Genomic DNA, 21,220 nt, shown 5'->3' with positions numbered 1-21,220 from the left:
GGCTTTTTTTTTTCCTTTTTAACTGTGTTGATATTTGCACTGATGGTACAAAAGCTGTGATGGGTATACCTGCTAGGTTCCTACCACAAATCAAAACCATGTTACCAGATGACTAGCAGTCATTCTATTCTTCACTGTCACATGCTCATGGTTTAAAAATAAAAGGGGGAGGGAGGGAATAAGACTCAGATTTACTTAAGAACATCCTTGATGAAGCAGTATAAATTATTTTAATTGAAGACTATATTGGCAAACTATGGTTGTTGAAATGGATATCTGGCAAATATTTTCTCTAAAAGGAAAAAAATGAGAATGAGATTGTTACCTCAAGAAAAACAATTAACACACTGTATTGGCCTTGATAAAAGTTGAACTTTCAAGCAAAAATTAGAATTTTGAGAAACTTGTATTCACCAGTGACTCGTTAGTTGATTAGTACTTAATGGATTTTTTCTGATGAGATTAGTGGTTAAATGAACACAGCCTTTTTTTTTTAACATTGAATAAGGAAACATTTGCTTAACTCGGGGAGCCATTCAAAGCGTAAGATATAATAGAGTATGCAGAAGTTTGTTGATACTCTTTCAATTCCAAGTTGCAACTGACTTTTTTTTTTTTTTTTTTTTTGGTTCTTTTATTTTTTGAGTAGGAGTCTTACTCTGTCACTCAGGCTGGAGTGCAGTGGCATGTTCATGGCCACTGCAGCCTTGACCTGCTGGGCTCACGTGATCCTACTGCCTCAGCCTTCCAAGTAGCTGGAGTCACAGGTGCGTGATACCACACCTGGGTAATTTTTTTGATTTATTGTAGAGATGAGGTCTCACCAAGTTGCCTAGGCTGGTCTTGAACCCCTGGACTCAGGCAGTCCTCTTGCCTCCACCTCCCAAAGTGCTGGGATTACAGGTGTGAGCCACCATGCCTAGCCAGTTCTTTTTTTCATAAGCAATTAACCTTTAAGAAATTATTTGCCAAGTTTTGGTATAGTATCAAAACAAGACTATTTGCACCAGGCACAGTGCCTTTAATCCCAGTACTTTGAGAGGCTGAGGTGGGAGGATTGCTTGAATCCAGTAGTTTGAGACCTGCTTGGGCAACATAGCAAGATCTTGTTTCTACAAAAAATAAAAAAAAAATATGCTGAGCCTGTTGTCCCAGTTACTTGAGAGACTTAGGTGGGTGGATCGCTTGAGCCCAGGAGTTTGAGTCTGTGGTGAGCCATGATCATGCCACTGCACTCCAGCCTGGGCAACATAGTGAGACCTAGACTCCAAAAACAAAACAAAACAAAACAAAAACACCAAAAGCTCTCTAGAGTCTTCAGTAATTTTTAAAAGTGTAAAAGGTTTAAAAGGATCTAGAAGGAAAATTTGATTTAGATGAATTTTCATGATTTTTTCAGATCAAAATATTTTTAAAACACTGAGTTATAATCAGGCATATATTCAACAGGGTGCAGTTCTGAAGCCAGAGTTGAAAAGGGACCCTGTCAGTACGAGAGTCAAGTTAAAGATTGTCCCCCATCTCCTTCGTTCCAGGCAAGCTGCTGAAACGTTTCCAGCCAACATTCAGGTAATTTGTTCTTTCCAGAGAAAAATGACCTATCTGCAGTTTTTATGTCTATTTAATTAGAGAAAGAACTGTATTAATGGATATTCAGGGGGTAGATTGATGTATATAACAAGATTAATAAGATTCTTTATATTATTAGTTTTCTGCAGAATGCTTTTAAAAAATTTATTTTAGAATATATTCAGGTTAAACATTTCTCATTCAAAACTTAAAATCCTGAATGCTGCAAAGTCTGAAATTTTTTAAGTACCTACATGACGCCACAAGTGGTAAATTCTATACCTGATTTCATGTGACAAGTCACAGTAAAAACACAGTCTAAACTTTGTTTTGTGTACAAATTATTAAAAATATTATATAAAACTAGCTTCAAACTATGTTTATAAGGTATATATGAAATGAAGATGAATTTTGTGCTTGAACTTGGATCCCATCATTAAGAATCTCATTATGTATTTGCTAGTATTCCAAAATCTGAAATCTGAAACACTTCTGGTCCCAAGCATTTTGGATAAGGGATGCTCAACCTATGTTATATATGGTTTCCATTTACCCTAAATGTATGGTGGTAGTCCCTTTCAAACTAGTTTTTTTTTTTGTTTGTTATTGTTGTTGTTTTTTTTTGGTGTGTGGATTTTCTCCAAAAATGGTACCATGAGAAACTTAGGAGATTAGCAGTAGTGGGAAACTGCCAGGGAAGGGTGGGGTCACAACTCTTCAGCAGGGTACCTGCATAATGAACATTTGTATACCTAACCCTGAATTGTACGTCACATATTTAAAAATTCAAATTAAAAAACAAGAAACTTAGTCATGTAAGTGAAAAACCTGAGTCATCCTTAACCGAAGCCCCAGTGAAGGCAGTGGCTAAATCCTCTTGATTTTTGTTGTCTTAATGTTTCGTCTCTCTATGCTGATATTTTTGTTTCGGTTATTGCAGTAGTCTTTTGTTTTATTTTCCTGCTTCTAGTGTTGGCCTACATTCAGTCTATTTTCTATGTTGTACCAGAATTATCTTTGCAGTTGGAAACCTGCACACTGTGTTGGTGAAGGGTGCAAGCTTCTCCACAGAAGACCTTGCCTTTTATCCAAGTCACAACCAGCTCAGCTCTGGAGGCAGATAGATTTGAGTATAATTTGTCTTCATTTATTATTTGCCTATTTTTCTTCCTTTTTTCTTATGATAAAATGCACATAAATTTTATCATCTAGCCATTTTTAAGCATACAGTTCGGTGGTATTAAATACATTCATAATGTGCAACTTTCACACCTATCTCCATGACTCTTTTCATCTTGCAAAACTGAAACTCTGTGCTCATTAAACAATAACTCCTCATTTCCATCTTCCCCCAGCCTCTGGCAACTATCATTTTACTTTCTGTCTCTATGAATTTGACAACCTAGTACCTCATATAAGTGGAATCATAAAATATTTATCTTTCCGTGACTGGCTTATTTCACTTAGTATAATGCTGTCAAAGCACATCCATGTTGTAGCATATATCAGGATTTCCTTCTTTTTTAAGGCTGAATATCCATTCATCTATTGATGGACATTTGTGTTGTTACACATTTTAGCCTTTGTGAATAATGCTGCTAAAAACATGGGTGTACAAACATCTCTTTGAGACCTTTTTTTCAGTTATTTTGGGTATATACCCAGAAGTGAAATTCCTGATTCACATGGTAATTTTCCTTTTTTTGAGGAGCCATCATAATGTTTTCCGTATTGATTGTATCATTTTTGCATTTTCATCAACATTGCACAAGGACTCTAGTTTCTCCACAGCCTCTATAATACTTATTATTTTCTGTAGATTTTTAACATTAAAAAATAATTTTTTTTAATAGTAACTTTCCTAATGGGTCTGAAGTGGTATCTCATTGTGGTTTTGATTTGCATTTCCTTAATGATTAGCAATGCCTAGCATATTTCATGTGCATCTTGGTGATTTCTTTATCCTTTCTTGAGAAAATATCTATTTTAACTCCTTTGTTCATTTTTGAAGAGTGTTTTTTTTAATTTGTTTAGTTTGAGGCATTCTCTATATTCTGGATTTTAATCCCCTATGAGATACATGATTTACAAATATTTTTTGTTGTGCAGTGGGTTGTGTTTTTAAAACTCTTTTAATATTGTTTTTTGATGCACAAAAGTTTTTGATTTTCATGAAATTCAATTTTCTATTTTTGTGTGTGTGTGTGTCATGTCCCAGAAATCACTGTCAAATCATGCTGCAAAGCTTTGTTTTCATGTAAGAGTTTTATAGCTTTAGGTCTTATATTTAGGACTTTCATCCGTTGAGTTAATTTTTTTTTTTTTTTATTTTTGAGTTGGAGTCTCACTCTGTCGCCCAGATTGGAGTGCAGTGGCCGCTCCCGGCCACCGCAGCCTCGACCTGCTGGGCTCCGGCAATCCTTCCGCCTCAGCCTTCCAAGTACCGGAATTACAGGCATGCGCTACCATGCCCGGCTGATTTTTTGATTTATTGTAGAGATGAGGCTTCGCTGCCCAGGCGGGTCTCGAACCCGCGGGCTCAGGCAATCCACTCACCTCAGCCTCCCAAAGGCGCGGGATTACAGGCTGAGCCACCCAGCTCGGCTGAGTTAATTTTTATATGCTGTGTTAGGTAAGGGTTCAACTTCATTCTTTTCCATATGAATATCCAGTTTTCTCATCATTTATTGAAAAGACTGTCTTTTTGCCATGGAATGGTATTGTCACTCTTTTCAAAAATGATTTGACTGTATATACAAGGGTTTATTTCTGGTCTCTTGTATTCTGTTACATTGTATTCTTTTGGTATGTGTCTATCTTTAATGCAGTACCACATTGTTTTGAGTACTATAGCTTTGTGCTAAGTTCTGTACTAAGTTGCAGTGTGCATGCTTCAGCTTTATTCTTTTTCAAGATTATTTTGTCTGTTTGGGAATTCCTTGAGATTGCATACACATTTTAGGATGGGTTTTTACATTTCTGGAAAAACTATCACTGGGCTTTTGGTAGGCTTTGCATTGAATCTGTATATTGTTTTGGGTAGTAGTGATAAATTAGTAATATTAAATTTTTCAATTCACAAGCATGGGATGTGTTTCCATTTATGTCTTCTTTAATTTCTTTCATAATATTTTGTAGTTTTCATTGTACAAATCTTTCAACTCTTCAGCTAAGTTTTTCTAAAGTATTTTATTCTTTTTGATGTTATTATAAATGGAATTTGTGTTTGGAATTTTCTTTTCAAATAGTTTATTGCTATAGAAATGCAGGTATTTTGTGTGCATCTTGACTTTGTATCCTGCTAACTTTCTTGAATTTATTCAGGAAATTTTTTTTGTGTGTGTGGAGCCTTTAGGGTTTTATACATATTATATTGTATCATTGGTGAACGAAGATAATTTCACTTCCTTTTTTCCAATTTGGGTGCTTTTTATTTTTCTTTCTTGCCTGATTGCTCTGGCTAGAGCTTTCAGTAGTATGTTGATTAGAAGTGGCAAAAGCAGGTAAAAGATTTGCCTTGTTTCTGATCCTGAAGGAAAAACTTCCAGTCTTTATTGAGTATGATGTTCACTGTGGATTTTTATCATTTTTTGATGTAGTTTCCTTCTTTTCCCGGTTTGTTTAATGTTTTTATCATGAAAAAAGTGTTGAAGTTTGTCAAATGTTTTTTTCTGCATCAATTGGGATGATCAAGTAGATTTTTTTCCCCCTTTATTCTGTTACTGTGAAGTATAACAGTGATACATTTGCCTTTCAGGAATAAATCCCATTTGTCCATGGTGTATGATTCTTTTAATATGCTCTGAATTCAGTTGGCTAGTATTTTGATTTTTGCACCAATGTTTATAAAGAATATTGATCTGTATTTTAAAATATTTTAAATGTCAGTTATTTGCTTTTGATCTTAAATAAGCCTAAGGTTGGTCCCTTCCTTCTTTCCTTCCTTCCTTCCTTCCTTCCTTCCTTCCTTCCTTCCTTCTTTCCATCCTCCCTCCTTCTTCCCCACTTCCATAATAATAGTACCAACTTCATAGCAATGTTGTAAAGACTGAATGGAATAATGGATAGAAAGTTTAAAACACAGTGGTTAGTACTCATTTAATTAAGTTGTTAGTAAATGGTCAAAGTTTAGAAGTTATTGCCTTCTGGCATCATCTATCCCTGCCCCTTGCCCTGAACCTTATGCTCCAACAAAGGATTGTAGTTCCTTTTTTTTTTTTTTGAGTCAGAGTCTCACTCTGTAGCCCAGACTGGAGTGCAGTGGCCGCTCCCAGCCACCACAGCCTTGACCTGCTGGGCGCCGGCGATCCTTCTGCCTCAGCCTTCCAAGTAGCTGGAACTACAGGTGCGCGCTAATGCCCGGCTAATTTTTGATTTATTGTAGAGATGAGGTCTCCCCAAGTTGCCCAGGCGGGTCTCGAACCCATGGTCTCAGGCAATCCACTCACCTCGGCCTCCCAAAGGCGTGGGATTACAGGCTGAGCCACCGAGCCCAACTGTAGTTCCTTAAGTATTCTATTTCCATGGCTCTGTGACTCCCCTCATGATGCTCCCTCTGCCTGGCACAGCAGCTCCCCTCGACTTTCAACCTGGTAAACATCTACTCATATTTCAGCATTTGCTTAAGTGTGCCATCTCTCATCTGAAATGTTACTAAAGTACTCTCTTTTGTGCTTTCACTTAGTGGTGGAGGCAGATTTTTGCATTAGCATCACTCGTCTTGAGGCTTATTTGTATGACTGCTTCTTCCTTCTGGATGATGAAACTTATTTCCAGTGTCTGACGTGTAGTTGGCATTCTAACATTTGAATAACTTTAAGTATTCCATTCTGTGTTTTTGCAAGCATAAAATTTCCACAGTGTTTCTTAGAATTAAGTTTCCAAGCACTATTTTCCAGACAGTATCTTGATAATATCAGTTCAGAAAATATGGTTGTAGTAAGAGTGATTATATGATAAGCTGCCAGAATTTTTGGACAAAATATTCATAGACTTTCTGTAAGTTTACACTTTGTTTCTAATTATTTAAGTTCGGTTAAAATTGAACATATTCAAAGACAAAATTCATTATCCAATTGTCTGTCACCTATAAACATTCTTCTTTTTAAAGAGATAGGAAGGGTCTTCCTTTGTCACTGATGCTGGAGTATGGCATTGTGATCATAGCTCACTGTAACCTTGAATTCCTGGTCTCAAGAGATCTTCCCACCTTAGCCTGCCAAGTAGCTAGGACTGTAGGTGCACACCACCACATCCTACTAATTAAAACTTTTAAAAAAATATACGAAGATACAATCTTGCTGTGTTGCCCAGGCTGGCATTAAACTACTGGCTTCATGTGATTCTCCTGCCTCGGCCTCCCAAAATATTGGGATTACAGATGTGAGGTATCATGCCTGGCCATGGCATTCTTCATTTTTCATGTCCTCATTTCTCATGATGGTGTTATAATTCTCCTACATAGTTGCCTTATCCTTTTTTAAATTTTATCTGTAAATCACAAAATCCTCCAAGGTGTTATTCAGATGAATTTCTTCTTTCTTGATACCTACTCTTTTAACCTAGCACAGTTCTTCACATACAATATGTGTACCATGAATTTTATTTTTTCCACCAAAAAAATAAAACCTTTTGCTTCTGTTGTTTTGCCATGTTATTTTACATAATATGACAATCAGATTAATGTTCCAAAAAAAAGTCTATTTCAAATAATGTAGCACTTAGTTATATTTTGTCCTATATCTTTTTTTTCTTCTTCTTTTTAAGAGATGAGATCTCGCTGTGTTGGCCAGGCTGGCCTTGAACTCCAGGGCTCAAGCAATACTCCTGCCTTAGCTTCTTGAGTAATTGGGACTACAGGTGCGCGTCACCATATCTGGTTCTATATCTTTTTTTTTTTTTTTTTGAGTTGGGTCTCATTCTGTTGCCCAGGCTGGAGTGCAGTGGCATGCTCATAGCCACTGCAGCCTCAACCTGCTAGGCTAAAGTGACCCTTCTGCCTCAGCCTTCTAACCACAGGAATGCACCACCACACCTGGCTAATTTGTTTGATTCATTGTAGAGACAAGGTCTTGCCATGTTGCCCAGGCTGGTCTCGAATCCCTGGCCTCAGGCATTCCTCTTGCCTCTGCCTCCCAAAATGCTGAGATTACAGGCGTGAACCACTGTGCCTGACCCAGGATGGTCTTGAGCTTCTGGGCTCAAGCAGTCCTCCTGCCTTGGCCTCTCAAAGTGCTGGGACTATAGGGGCATACCACCATGCCTGGCTAATTTTTTATTTTTATTTTTTGTAAAGACAAGGTCTCACCATGTTTCCCAGGCTGGTCTCAAACTCCTGGACTCAAGCCATTCTCTTGCCTTGGCCTTCCAAAGTGGTGAGATTATCGTTCTGTATCATTTTTAATTATGTGCATTTTAATTCCACAAGAAGATCAAGTGCATTGATAGCAATACTTGTTCTTTTTTATATCTCATGTTACCTAGCTTTGTGGCAATTATAAAGCAGATACTAAGTATTAGTTCGTAGCTCACATTCTGTTGTTAAAGAAGATTAGAATACTCCTGGTAGTTTTAGGAACAAGAGTACGAATTTTGTTTTTTTAAGTATAAGAATAGTGATCTACCTAACCCTTAACTGTACCCCACAACTTCACAAAAAAAAAAAAAAAAAGAGTAGTGATCGTTCTCATAAAATGTAGGAACTTGAGAGGTTTAAATATATTTTTGATGCTGATGTTCAATATTTGAACTTGCTGGATACTGCACAGTTCATCTGGATGATCTTTTTGCCTTTTAGATATAATTTCACAATACACCACGAGGAACCTCTATCCTGACTGTACACTTGTTGAATGTTTTAACTGTGATGTTTTCCCAGAGGCTTTTATTACACTTCGTCCTGAATGACTACGTGTACTTAGGAAACCTATGGAATGGCTGTGTGGTGGCCCACTGCAGTGTGTATTCTTCATTTCTTCCTAGTGGTAGACCCACAAGTTTTGCAGACTTGTAGGATCAACCATTGTCTTTTTTACTCCACAGACTATTGACAGGAGCTTTCTGATTATCTTTCTAAGTTGGTCAGCTAATAATGTTTGTCTGTGTTAAAAAGAATTGTATTACTGTTGAAGAACAAGGTGTAAAATGGAAGATCTGCCATTGAATTCTGACTACTGTTTGAAAGTAGTAAATTGTTATATTTTTGTTAACTGATGTTCTTTGTTCCTTTCACATAGGTGGTGTATGATGGACTTTTTGGTACAAATACAAATTCAAAGTTAAGAACGTTATCCCTGCAATTTGTGCATCATATTTGTATAACGTAAGTTTTTTTTTTTTTTTTTTAACTATTTTAACTGTAAAGTTTTCAAGCTGCTGGAATGATTGAATGATTCAAGTATATCTTTTTTGCCCATTTTATCTAGAAAGAAAGCATATTTGCTCATCTTAAGATAATTTCAGATTTTAATAGATTATTTAACTTATTTCAGTTATGTCTCTAGTTATTTTAAGCAGTCATCTGAAAAGTAATTATGAGATTCTTATCTTGCTTTGTGTATGTGTTGTTTTTTTAAAGCTGTCCAGAAATCAAGATTAAGCCATTAGGTCCAATGCTTTTGAATGGCCTCACCAAGCTAATTAATGAATATAAAGAAGTAAGTGACTTGTCTCTTACATTTTGTCACCATTTTGTATTTAAAGTATTTTCTGTAATAACTATTTCTGGTCTACCTGTTGATGTAGTTAAAGTTTGCTCTTTCATTGTTTCTTAAAATTTTTACTTGAAGTGGTACAAATTTCAGAAATGACTGCCATTTTTTTTTTTTTTTAAATAAGTGTTAAAAACTGATTTGAGTCATGTTATCACTTCAAGTGGCATTTTTTTTCAAGTCAGTGTATTTTATGCTACTTCTAGACACTACAAAAATAGAATTAAAGAAATTATTTTATGATTATTTTCATATGGAACTATTTGGATTTGGCTTGTATTGAGAAATAGTGCTAATTCTTAGGAACTGAGATTTTATTAGTTTGAAATTCTGTCAAAACATGCATTCAGTAAATTTTTGATTCCTTAAGCTAAGTGGGATGAGAATTCCTGGGTTATATATTTTTGAATCCTCGATCTTCCCCTGCTATATTTCTCTCATCATCTCCAGTATTTCAGGAGAACTTGCTAAAAAAGGTAAGGTTTGGAAAATTCTAGTTAGCATTATTTTCCTCAGGCTTAGCTAAACATGAATGCATGTTTGCAATAATATAGTGAGATAAAGATCTTACCATTTGAAATTAGAATTGAGTTTGAATTTTAGCTTGTTCTTGATTTGTTTCTTAAATTCTTTGCACCTTTGTTCTTTATCAGAAAAATGAAAATAATAACACCTCATTGGATTATTGTGAAGATTAAATGAGTTAATCCACATAATTTGCTCAGCACACTCACTCCACATTTGTAGATACTATCGGTGAAAAGCTGTTTATTTGTTGTGCTGCTGTGCTTTGGGGGGTAGGCAAGCCTGATTCTATTAGCTTCTTTCTCCTATTGAATAATGCTTGGTTGGTTAGGGTCTAGGGAACCGTTTAGGTTACTTTATGGCATAACTAGTCAGATGCTTTGGAATCGTTAGCAGAAATAAAAATGCCTTGCTCTTTTGGGGGAAGAAACTGTATATTTAAAAATGGGTTAGAGAGGTCCAGTAAACCATAGGCATCTAATCCTCTACTTCCAGATGACACCTGCATGTCTTCCCAACAGATGATCCAGAAGAATAGCTATTTAGGTGTGAAAGGGTGAATCCTACATTAAATGTACATACTTCGATTGGCAGAAGTTTGTTACTGTTTCTGACTAGTCATTCAGATTATTGATTTTCATAAAGCCATTTAAAATTCTGTTTGTATATTGAGGAGGGAACCTCACTAAGTCACTTGATGACTGTGACCCCCTTAATTTTTTTAGGGTAGAAGATATGAGAGGAAGCTGTTTATTAAAGTGCAGAGTTCTAGAAAATCACTTTAAAACTTATTGCAATTTTGGTGAGAGAGAGAGAATCCTAGTTTTTTTGGATCAGTGATGAAACTTCTAATGAGTTAATGTTTTCCTAGTGTGTTGAAGATTAATATTGGTGTTTGCAGGTTACATATGTCGAAAATATCTTGAACTCAGCTTCAGTTAAGAGAAACCTTTCATACATGACCACTGCATTTTCCTTTTGGAACCAGTTGGGGTTGCAAGGTTTTGTTTTGTTTTTCCTTTTAACAGTGTGATGGATTCTGAGTTTGGAAATTTGATGGTTGTTCTTCATATGCTAATATCATATAGTTAGAGTGAGACCAAGACTTAAGAAGGAGAAAAATAATGCATGTTACTGCAGCGAAAAGGTTTTGCTGTTTACTGTATTTTTTGTTTTGTCTGTTTTTTGTTCTTTCTTTTTTCTTTCTTTCTTCTTCTTTTTCTTTCTTTTTTTTTTTTTTTAATTTCAAGGACCCTAAACTACTGTCAATGGCATATTCAGCTGTTGGAAAACTCTCCAGGTGAGTAAACTCTTTCTCAGTGAGAGATGTCCTGTTGGTAAACTTAAAAAATTATGTGGCATTTAATAATGGTGGAGAATAAATTTGTTGTGGTTTTGAAAGGAAGTTTATTTAATAGCCATAAGTTGCTTAGAAATGTCTTCTCTGTAGAAGGGAAAAAAATGAGACACTTTATATTTGAAGATATGTTGCCATATTAAATGGAGTCTTGAAATGAGATTTTGAACTGAATTATGTCATAATGGGTTATATCTTTTTGTACCCTAGAGATATTTGATCAGCCTTAAGTGTTGCTGTTGCTACTTACTATTAGTCTTTATTAATCCCAATCAAGTCTTTCTACTGATCCTCTTTTCTGATAGTGTTTATGATTCCGAGTGGCCTGTTTCCAAAGACAGATTTTTTTTCTTCTGCTCAGTGTGGCTTCCTCATTCTAGTTCCTTCTGGTTTCATCTTCCTTCACTGTATTTCAAAGCAGGGAGATAGAGATAAAGTGTCCTCAGTGGCACCATGTGCTGCTTCTACCCCCAGTGCAGGTTTTGTATTGGCCTGTCTAGACTAGGATTTCTCTGTTGTATAGAGGAAGGAGCTTTGGGATTTGGGAGAAGGTCATCCCTGATCAACTGTTACAGTGCAGAGTTGTCAGCAAACCTTGTCCCTGTCTGTTGGCATGAAGTAGCTAAGCATTTTATCATGATAGCCTTTAGTTAAAGTCACATCTTATTTATTTTCTCCATGTTAAAATCAGAAATGTTAACTGAATGCATGGAATCTTATAGAGGGAATATCTGGAAAATAAGTATATTAATCAAGGATTACTTGGATTAGACAGTTAAAGAATTAAATATTTACTTTGAAAAATATTTGATTCTTAGGGGAAATAATCTAATGATGCTGAAATTGTGTTCAGAGATGAATATTGCCAGTTCTGGAAAATTTGTGTTTAGTTTTACTTTTCATCCTTTTTCATCTCATGGAAATTTATAATAGTAACAATAATCTTACATTTTCTTGCAGTCGAATGCCCCATTTATTCACTAAGGATATAGCTCTTGTGCAGCAGCTTTTTGAAGCCCTATGTAAGGTAGGGAGACAGCTGGAAAATGTATGCTTTCTGTTTGAATGCTTCTCCGGAAACTCGACAGGAAGAGAAACATTATTTTTATTATCTTTATAGGAAGAGCCTGAGACTCGACTTGCTATTCAAGAAGCATTATCTATGATGGTTGGAGCTTATAGTACTTTGGAAGGAGCACAGCGAACTCTCATGGAAGCACTTGTGGCTTCATACTTAATAAAGGTAGGCCTGTGAGAACTACAATGCTTGGTTGTGTACACATTTTACATTTTTAAGAGCAAAATTTGAACTGACTTTCTCCTTAACTATTTTGATAATTAAGAGGAATATTTGCTTTCATTTGGATTTTGATTTATGATTTACAGTAAGTCTCCTACCTAGGAATGAGTTCTGTTCTGAGAGCGTGTTCATAAGTCCAATTTGTTTGTAAGTCCAACAAAGTTAGCTTAGGTACCCAACTAACACAATCGACTATCTAGTACTGTACTATAATAGGTTTTATAATACTTTTCACACAAATAATACATTAAAAAAAAAAACAACCACTTATAGAGGATGCACGTGTGTGACAATATATGCCAGATACGTAAAGTAACTTACATCATTGGATATGTGAATGCATGTTCGCATCTTTGAAAGTTCACAACTTGAAAGTTCATATGTAGATTTTAATTCTTCATGATGGAAATTTGATTTTAGGGTAGAAGGAGTGGTAGTATTTATAGTGATGGTTGTGTTTAAAGCTATCTATGTGGGAAAACTATTCTTAATACTGTATCCTTCAAGTTGAAACTGTTTTTTTTTTTAACTGGAAGCTGAGCACTACAAACCATTGTGGGTAGATTACTATAGGTAACATTGTAAGAGAAGAGCAAAAGGAATGAAGGACAAATTTCGTATGTCAAAATAAGCCTATAGGAAGTGAGCCAATACTGTCATATATGCTCTTCTTCCTCTAGTCATCTTTATTTGGTTTTCGTGAGAGTTTGTAAGAGAATTTTGAATATCTATAGATATATGTAATATATATAATATATACAATATATGTTTGCTTTAGTCAGTTGTCTTTTATTTCTAGGAGTAGAAGGAGAGGGAGATTGGAAGAGGGAATGATGATAAAAGATACTGGTGAGGTTAATATATTGCATCCTAGTGAAATTAGGCTGACATGATTTAGTACATTTATCTTGAAGGAATTTTAAATGTTCAAAAAGGCATCTGGTTTCTGTTAAATATGACAAGGTTATACTGTGCTATTATAAGCATTCAGAAAACTCATTATATAGAGAGTCATTGTCAAGTGCTCCTAGTGTCCAGTGTGCAGTTCATGGTCATATGTTATGAACCAACATATTTGGACCTATTTGGAAGTAGAAGTTCATTAGAATAGAAACTTGAATCTTTCCCTAGGTAAACTTACACGAAAGTATGATGCTTGTATATATGCTTGTAGATACTGGTTCTACAGTATCAGATTAAATCATTTTGGTAACTGTATACCAAGTCATGGCTAATTTCTTTTTACAGATTACATTTAAAACAACCAAACTCTAGGCTAATCATATCATTTAAACTAGTCCTTATTATTGTTGCTCTTTAATATAGCTCATGGACTGCTAAATAGAAAGAATACCAGAATGAATGCAACAGTATATATTTTGTAATGTTTTTCTTATTTCACTTATGTTACATTTGTGGCTGGATGAATGTCCTAGCAGGGGAAGGTAAATGAGAATAAAGCATCAGGATTAGCAGATTCTAAAACTGCTTTTCTGGTTGAATTTTGTATTCATAGATTGTTAATCTAAGTTAATAAGTTAATTGAATATATAATATAGTTGAAACTTTGCTCTGGAGTCAGTTTTAACATTAGAGCTAACTAGGACATTGGAGATATTTTGCTTCAAAGCTTTGGGGATTCCAAGTAAGCTCTGTTTGTGTTCCCTGCAAAATATGTGAATTTTACTCATGTGACTGACAATTTGAGAATTTGGGAGGCAGAAATGGTAACCAAAAAACTGTCATAGTACCGCGATCCCAAGGTTTGGGCTGAGAATGTACATGTACACAGAGATTCTCTAGTTACAGTCTTTGTGGGTCTTTCTGCTTTACTTCTTAAATCATAAAGGTACTCTCTAAGTAATGTCACTGTCCAAAAGACTTTGAAACAACATAATTAAAGATCTTGAACAAATGATTTGTCTTGATTTGGTTGATTTAAACATGAATTATTTGAAATTTCAACTTAAAATTTGTAATTATTTACAATTAGTATAACTTACCTTGACTAGGTGAGTGGTTGATAATTGATTTTTTTGGTGTGGGGGGGTCTGTGGTTCTGTGTGTGTTTATGTATCAAATAGCCTGAAGTTCAAGTTCGACAAGTGGCTGTGAAATTTGCCAGCACGGTGTTTCCCTCAGATCATATACCTTCCAGATACTTGCTTCTACTAGCTGCAGGAGATCCGTAAGTTCCAAAAGGTGTTAATTTGAATTTGGATTTTAAATTTTTGTAAAAATTACTAAAATTTGTGTTGTTTGCAATGTTGATGTATGAAATTTAGAAGCAATTGATTAAATAAAGTGTGACCCCTGTGATTTATTTGGTTGGTATTTTAATTGAATGTCATAGGTTATTGCCAGGCCCTGACTTCTGTTTTCTAATCTTGGCTTTTTCTTTTCATATAATTCATTTAGATTTGGTTAAAGTGGCTTTGGTTTGTTAATCTTGACTTTGGTGCAATGCTGTGTTTCATTTTTTTGTGTTGGTTTTCCAACTACAGACTAGTTGTACCAGGGCCTGGTGGCCAAGATGGCAGTTCATGTTAAAGCCAGGATTTAAGTCCAGGGAGTTGGACTTCCAACAGAGCTCTTAATCACTGTGTCTTGTCTCTACATGTTCAAAATTATTTTTATTTAAAAAAAATTAAAACCAAAGCATAACTAGCTGAAGTGTTTCTTCTTTAGTTAAAACTGTTTAGGTCAAATGAAAATCCTCTGGCAACTTGAGGCTTTATTAATTTAATTAATTATTTTTTCCAGCTCTTTGTTGTTTAGAAAATAAAATACAATTTAAAGGCAATTAGGAACCTAAAAGGCTCTTTATATGGTATCTAAATAAGATTATTGCTGAGGTCAGTCTCTAGGTGGTCTGAAATTAGCTGGGTTTACTTTTTTTTTTTTTGAGAAAGTAGGATTTATTGAGAGGACAGAAAAGCTCCCACAGTGGGAGAGGACCCAAGGGGGTTGTCTGGGTTTTACATTTTTACATATTAGTGTCACTTATAACTTACCAATTGTACAGTATTGTAGCTGCACAGTACATAGAGATGTAAGAGTTTAGTTGGAGTGCATAGACCACTGGACAGTCACTGAATTTTAAAGCATATGTTATATATTGTTTATAATACGTCTCTAACAAAGAGAAGCATACACATAGATATTTGCATAGTGAATTGCAGTATCCTGTCTTGTTTTTTCTGTGAGTAAAATTCAAAGATGCAAGGCAGATGATTCTCCAGACCTCATGAAATTTCTAAAAAGAAGTAATTTCTTAATGATGCATTTCATTGACTCTGCTTATATAGCCAAGAATATATTTAAGACATTATCTCAGAACTTCAGCTGCTAAATATTTATCTTATTCTCTAAATGATAATTTTCCAATTGGTGAAATTTATTTTTTATTCTTATTTGTCTCTGAAAGACGAGAAGAAGTTCATGGAGAAGCCCAACGAGTATTAAGGTGTCTTCCAGGTAGAAACAGAAAAGAAAGTGTTTCTGAGCAGATGCCTTCTTTCCCAGAAATGGTATATTATATCCAAGAAAAGGTATGGCATTTTATATCAAATAATTAGTTTGAATTATATAATGGATGATGAAAAAAAATCTATTTTTTAAGTTACAAATGTAATCACTAAATGTTAAATTAGTAAAGTTCTTAGCAGTATTAATATTTATAATAAGAGGGAGGTACAAAATGAGGAGCAAAACATAATTCTCAATGTAATGGAACTGTTTTACTTACAATTTTTTTCCTGCTTGGCAACATTTTGACTGTGTTTAAAATTTTTTTCTTTAGTATGACATGCTTAAAAATACACCTTATTTTTATTTTTAGGGACACTTTTTTTTTTTTTTTTTTGAGTCAGAGTCTCATTCAGTTGCCCAGGCTGGAGTGCAGTGGCACACTCACAGCTACTATATCCTCGACCCACTGTGATCAGGTGATCCTCTGCCTCAGTCTTCCAAAGAGCTGAAACTACAGGCATACACTACTGCGCCTGGCTAATTTTTATATTTACTGTAGAGACGAGGTCTCACCAAGTTGCCCATGCAGGTCTTGAACCCTTGGGCTCAGGCATTCTTATCTCTGCCTCCCAAAGTGCTGGGATTGCAAGCATGAGCCACCATGCCAGCTAGGGGTACTCTTCAGGGTACCGTACATTTAAGAATGCTTCAGGGAGCAGTTCGGGTTTTTCCTATCATGATCATAAGAGAATATCCCCTCAGCTTTTGCAAGTCTCTGCTTTTGCCCAGTGTTTTCTGCTAGTAGATCAGCATATTGACAGTAATGACTCAGCCTTGACTCTGTCTCACTGTTTTTTTTGAGTTGGATCTGACTCTGTCACCTAGGCTTGAGTGCAGCAGCATGTTCACGGCTACCTCAGTCTTGTACCGCTGGGTTCAGGTGATCCTTCTGCCTCAACCTTCCAAGCAGCTGGAACTACAGTCATGCACCACCACACCTGGCTAATTTTTGTATTTATTGTAGAGAGGAGGTCTTTCCAAGTTGCCCAGTCTGGTCTCAAACCCATGGGCTCAGGCAGACCTCTCACCTCGGCCTCCCAAAGTGCTGGGATTACAGGGTGAGCCACCGTGCCCGGCAGACTCTGCCCCATTTTTAACATCAATATTTTCTTGAACTTGCTGGGGAGAACCTTCCACATTCCAGCCTTTCACATCTACTGGTGGTCCTAGCTTTTTGCTAGGTAGGTAAGGCACCTTAAGGGAGTTGGAGGTCAGTATGGAGGAGTCATGATTCTGTTTTCCATGGCATAGTCATATCTGTGGTCAGAAGATTCTCTGTGCTTATATTTTTCTCCTACCTCCATTATTATTTTTAAATTATTAATATTATTTTTTTTAGCAATTTGAGGGATACATACAGACCTGGATGGTCTTTGGTGTGTCCCCTATCTGCATTATTTTATTTTATTTTATTTTTGAGTCAGTGTCTCACTCTGCCACCCAGGTTGGAGTACAGTGGCACACCGACGGCCACTGCAGCCTCGACCTGCTGGACTCAGGTGATCCTCTGCTTCAGCCTTCCAAGTAGCTAGAATTACAGGTGTGTGCCACTATGCCCAGCTAATTTTTTGATTTATTGTAGAGACGAGGTCTTGCCAAGTTGCCCGTACTGGTCTCGAGCCCATGGGCTCTGGCAATCCTCTTGCCTCTGTGTCCCAAAATGCTGGGATTACAGGCATGAACCACCATGCCCGGTGCCCTATCTGCATTATTAATGAAAATAACGAGCTTTCAGTGGCCTGGGGTGGCATGTCAATAGATGTCTAGAATAGGTTTATTCTTTTTAAATAAGCCAGTATTAACTTGGGGGGCAAAGGCCAACACACTTGTCATTTAGGGATGTGCATAATTAATAGGAAATGTTTTGTTTAGAAATAGACAGAAGCAAAGCTTGGACATGTGGCTAGAAATACAGTTGTTTTGAGTTGAAGAAGGATGTGTGGATGCCCCCCTCTTTTTTGTTTTTAGTAATTTGTTTGGTGTTTTTTAAACTTAGGCTTCCCATCGAATGAAAACTCCAGTGAAGTACATGACTGGGACCACTGTTCTTCCATTTAACCCAGCAGCCTTTGGAGAGGTAGGATTTTCATATATTTCTTTTTTTAGGTAAAGGTTATGTAAGATAATGCCACACCCCAAGAGGTGTCCATCATTTTTTGTGTTCTAGGTAAACTCATATTGTGGTGTCATTGTTCTTTACCAGGTTGTTTATTTTTAAAAAACCGGTATTTGGTATTATTTACATTCATAGTGGACTTTAAAAATATATTTATCTCAGTGAGATTCTTTTTTGTGAAAGAACTGGTTGCCTATAGTGATATTGTTGGGATTTTGCAGAATGTTAGCTTTGGGTATAAAGCCAACATGTTATTGAGATCTTCAGGGCTATTTAATTTTGAAGGCTGGAGAGGATTAATTTATCACACTCACTAAGGGAAGTTCTGTTTTTTACATCATTGACTTGCACTTATTAAATTACAAAAGGTAATCTTGTTCAGAGTTCTAAAAATACTCACAATGAATTACTGCCTGTTGTATAACTGTCAAGGAAAATGCTTTTGGAACTTTATTAGGCTGGGTTTTTTTTGTTATTGTTTGTTTTTTGAGTTGGAGTCTCACTTAGTTGCTTAGGCTGGAATGCAGTGACAGTCTCACAGCTACCACAGCCTTGACCTGTAGGGCTCAGGCGATCTGTCCACCTTGACTGGAAATATAGCTAAATAGGGAGAGAGAAGGTCTTGCCAGTTTGCCCAGGCTGGTCTTGAATCTTTGGGCTCAGGCAATCTTCTCACCTCGGCCTCCCAAAGTATTGGGATTACAAATGTGAGCCCACCACACCCAGCATTAGCCATTTTATATCAGAGGTTTCTATGGTGTCATATCTATTCTGTAGATGATTTGAACCCATTTTCTCAAATTCTTGTGTTGGTGGAGATTAACCACAGCTGGAATTCTACAGGAATAGGCCATTTGCCCAAGATTTCTTCCTAGTTATGCACATATGTGTGCGTGTGTATGAATGACTTTACAAAAATAATGATTTTCATTGTAATTTTTAGACTTTAACAGTTGACTTTGTATTTGAATTCCATTAAACTTCATTAAAAAAAAACCACTCTTTGAATTTGTAGAGCTTGTTATATAAATTGTGCTCCATTATGATAATTTAGTTAACATATTGAGCCATGTTTTTTGGCTTCCATGAGGATTGGAATAGCTTTATGAAGGAGGGTGGGAGAATCAAAACTGGAAATTGTCACTTTGAAGAGTACCTTCCCACACTTACTTTTTGAGAAGCTTATCTGGTCTTCCTCTCCTTTCTGTTTTTAGATAGTGCTGTACTTGCGCATGTGCCTAGCGCACAGCGCGGGGGTAGTGCCCACCTCTCAGAGTCTGGCTGATATGCAGGATCACGCACCAGCCATTGGACGCTACATACGAACTTTAATGTCAGGTGGCCAGCCAACATCATCTTCTAACAAGAGTGGAGAAACTAACCCTGTGCAGATCTACATTGGCTTGCTTCAGCAGCTATTAGCAGGTGTTGGAGGTAGGAAGTCGTGATGCTAAAACACTTAAGCAAAAATCTAATTTTAAACTTGGCTAAAATTTTTTGGTTTTGAGTCAGAGTCTCACTCTGTTCCCCAGGCTGTAGTGCAGTGGCATGCTCACAGCTATCACCACCTCTACCTGCTGGACTCAGACGATCTTTCTGCCCCAGTTTTCCAAGTAGCTGGAACTACAGGCGCGTGCCACCATGCCTGGCTAATTTTTGATTTACTGTGTGATGCGGTCTCGCCAAATTGCCCATGCTGGTCTTGAACCCCTGGGCTTAGGCATTCTTACCTTGGCCTCCCAAAGTGCTGGGATTACAGGTGTGAGCCGCTTCGCCTAGTCTAAACTTGACTAAAAATTTATAACAAAATTATTCTCTCTTCACTTCTGTAACTGAATATTCGCTTTTGTTTCTTTTTTAAACATATCTGATTCATTTTTTGATACACTAGTTCTCTTTTAAGAAAGAAACACTAACAATAGTTAATACATTTTTACTTTGGAAGTGGGTGTGAAGAACAGGCTATCCCTTTTTATAAATAACTAACCTGTAGATTTGCTGTATTGAATTTCATCCTATATTTAGATTGGGTACATTTTTTTTGTGGAACTGAAGGCATGCAGTCTAAAACAATAGCCTTATACTTTAAAGGAATTAAATGATCCATCCCTGTATGTTTGTCGCTTTTCTTGAAACTTAAAATGGTTTTGAATTCTTATTTAGGTTTGCCAGTCATGTACTGTCTGTTGGAAGCTGTGTCAGTGTATCCAGAAAAACTGGCCACCAAATTTGTAGACAAAACAGAGTGGATAAAGGTATGTTCTATGCATGTATATTTTTCTTTGAGTCTATATATTTTAAACTTTAACTTCATAATTTATTTTTCCTACAGTGTTCCTGTGACCTTCAGGTCATTTTGAAAACTCCGTCTTTGAACACGTACTGGGAAGCATGTAGATCAGTATATCTCATTAGCCATTTGTATTTTTTTTCTCATGGATAGTGATAGATTGAACATTATAATATTATATTATAGAATGGGAGATGAATTGAGAGTTATTTGAGTAAAAAATAATTCCTTTTTTGTTTTAAACTTTTTTTAAAAGGCAATAATAGATTTGTACAGTTTAAATAAAAAGTATGTTAAACTCCTTTCCATACTACCTCCTACCTATCCAAATGCCCCCAACTTTTTACTCTTTCCTCTCTCACCCTTGACAAACAACCATGAAAATTTTAGTGATCACATTATTTTATTGGAGCATAGTGATACCTGTTTGTTATATGTTGTCTATGGTTGCTTTTACACTGGCAGAATAGTGTAGTTGTAACAAACCAAATGGCTCACAAAACCTATTTGGCCCTTTACAGAAAAGTTTGCTGACCTCTGTTTTAGATCATCTGTGTTAATTTTACCTGTTTTGTACTTGTGTATCTTTGATGAAAATACATCTGAGATTTTGGTATGTAATTCAGCTTTCATTTTGTTTTGAAATAATAGCTTGTATTTTTTTTTCCTCATGGATATTGATAGATTGAACATTATAATATATAATCATTTATTCTTTTAATTTTATTTATTTATTTTTTTGAGTTGGAGTCTCACGCTGTCACCCAGACTGGAGTGCAATGGCCGCTCCCGGCCACCGCAGCCTCAACCTGCTGGGCTCCGG

The 21,220-nt window shown here is 36.1% G+C and overlaps 1 protein-coding gene across 1 annotated transcript in view; it reads left to right on the top strand.

Moving 5' to 3' along the window:
* The window catches only part of KIAA0368 (KIAA0368 ortholog), a 118,733-nt gene that overhangs the window by 47,356 nt on the left and 50,157 nt on the right, over window positions 1–21,220 (top strand). The window contains exons 9-19 of the mRNA XM_008065558.1: window positions 1,450–1,569; window positions 8,805–8,890; window positions 9,146–9,224; window positions 11,054–11,103; window positions 12,121–12,187; window positions 12,281–12,403; window positions 14,545–14,648; window positions 15,888–16,011; window positions 17,988–18,068; window positions 19,322–19,541; window positions 20,271–20,362. Of these exons, the coding sequence (XP_008063749.1) occupies window positions 1,450–1,569; window positions 8,805–8,890; window positions 9,146–9,224; window positions 11,054–11,103; window positions 12,121–12,187; window positions 12,281–12,403; window positions 14,545–14,648; window positions 15,888–16,011; window positions 17,988–18,068; window positions 19,322–19,541; window positions 20,271–20,362 (1,146 nt within the window). The remainder of the gene's footprint in view (window positions 1–1,449; window positions 1,570–8,804; window positions 8,891–9,145; window positions 9,225–11,053; window positions 11,104–12,120; window positions 12,188–12,280; window positions 12,404–14,544; window positions 14,649–15,887; window positions 16,012–17,987; window positions 18,069–19,321; window positions 19,542–20,270; window positions 20,363–21,220) is intronic.

Source organism: Carlito syrichta, unplaced genomic scaffold, assembly GCF_000164805.1.
Source record: "Carlito syrichta isolate Samal-C Ts95f unplaced genomic scaffold, Tarsius_syrichta-2.0.1 Scaffold308663, whole genome shotgun sequence".
In the NCBI taxonomy this organism is placed as follows: Eukaryota; Metazoa; Chordata; class Mammalia; order Primates; family Tarsiidae; genus Carlito; species Carlito syrichta.
This window is presented reverse-complemented; position numbering and strand designations above follow the sequence as displayed.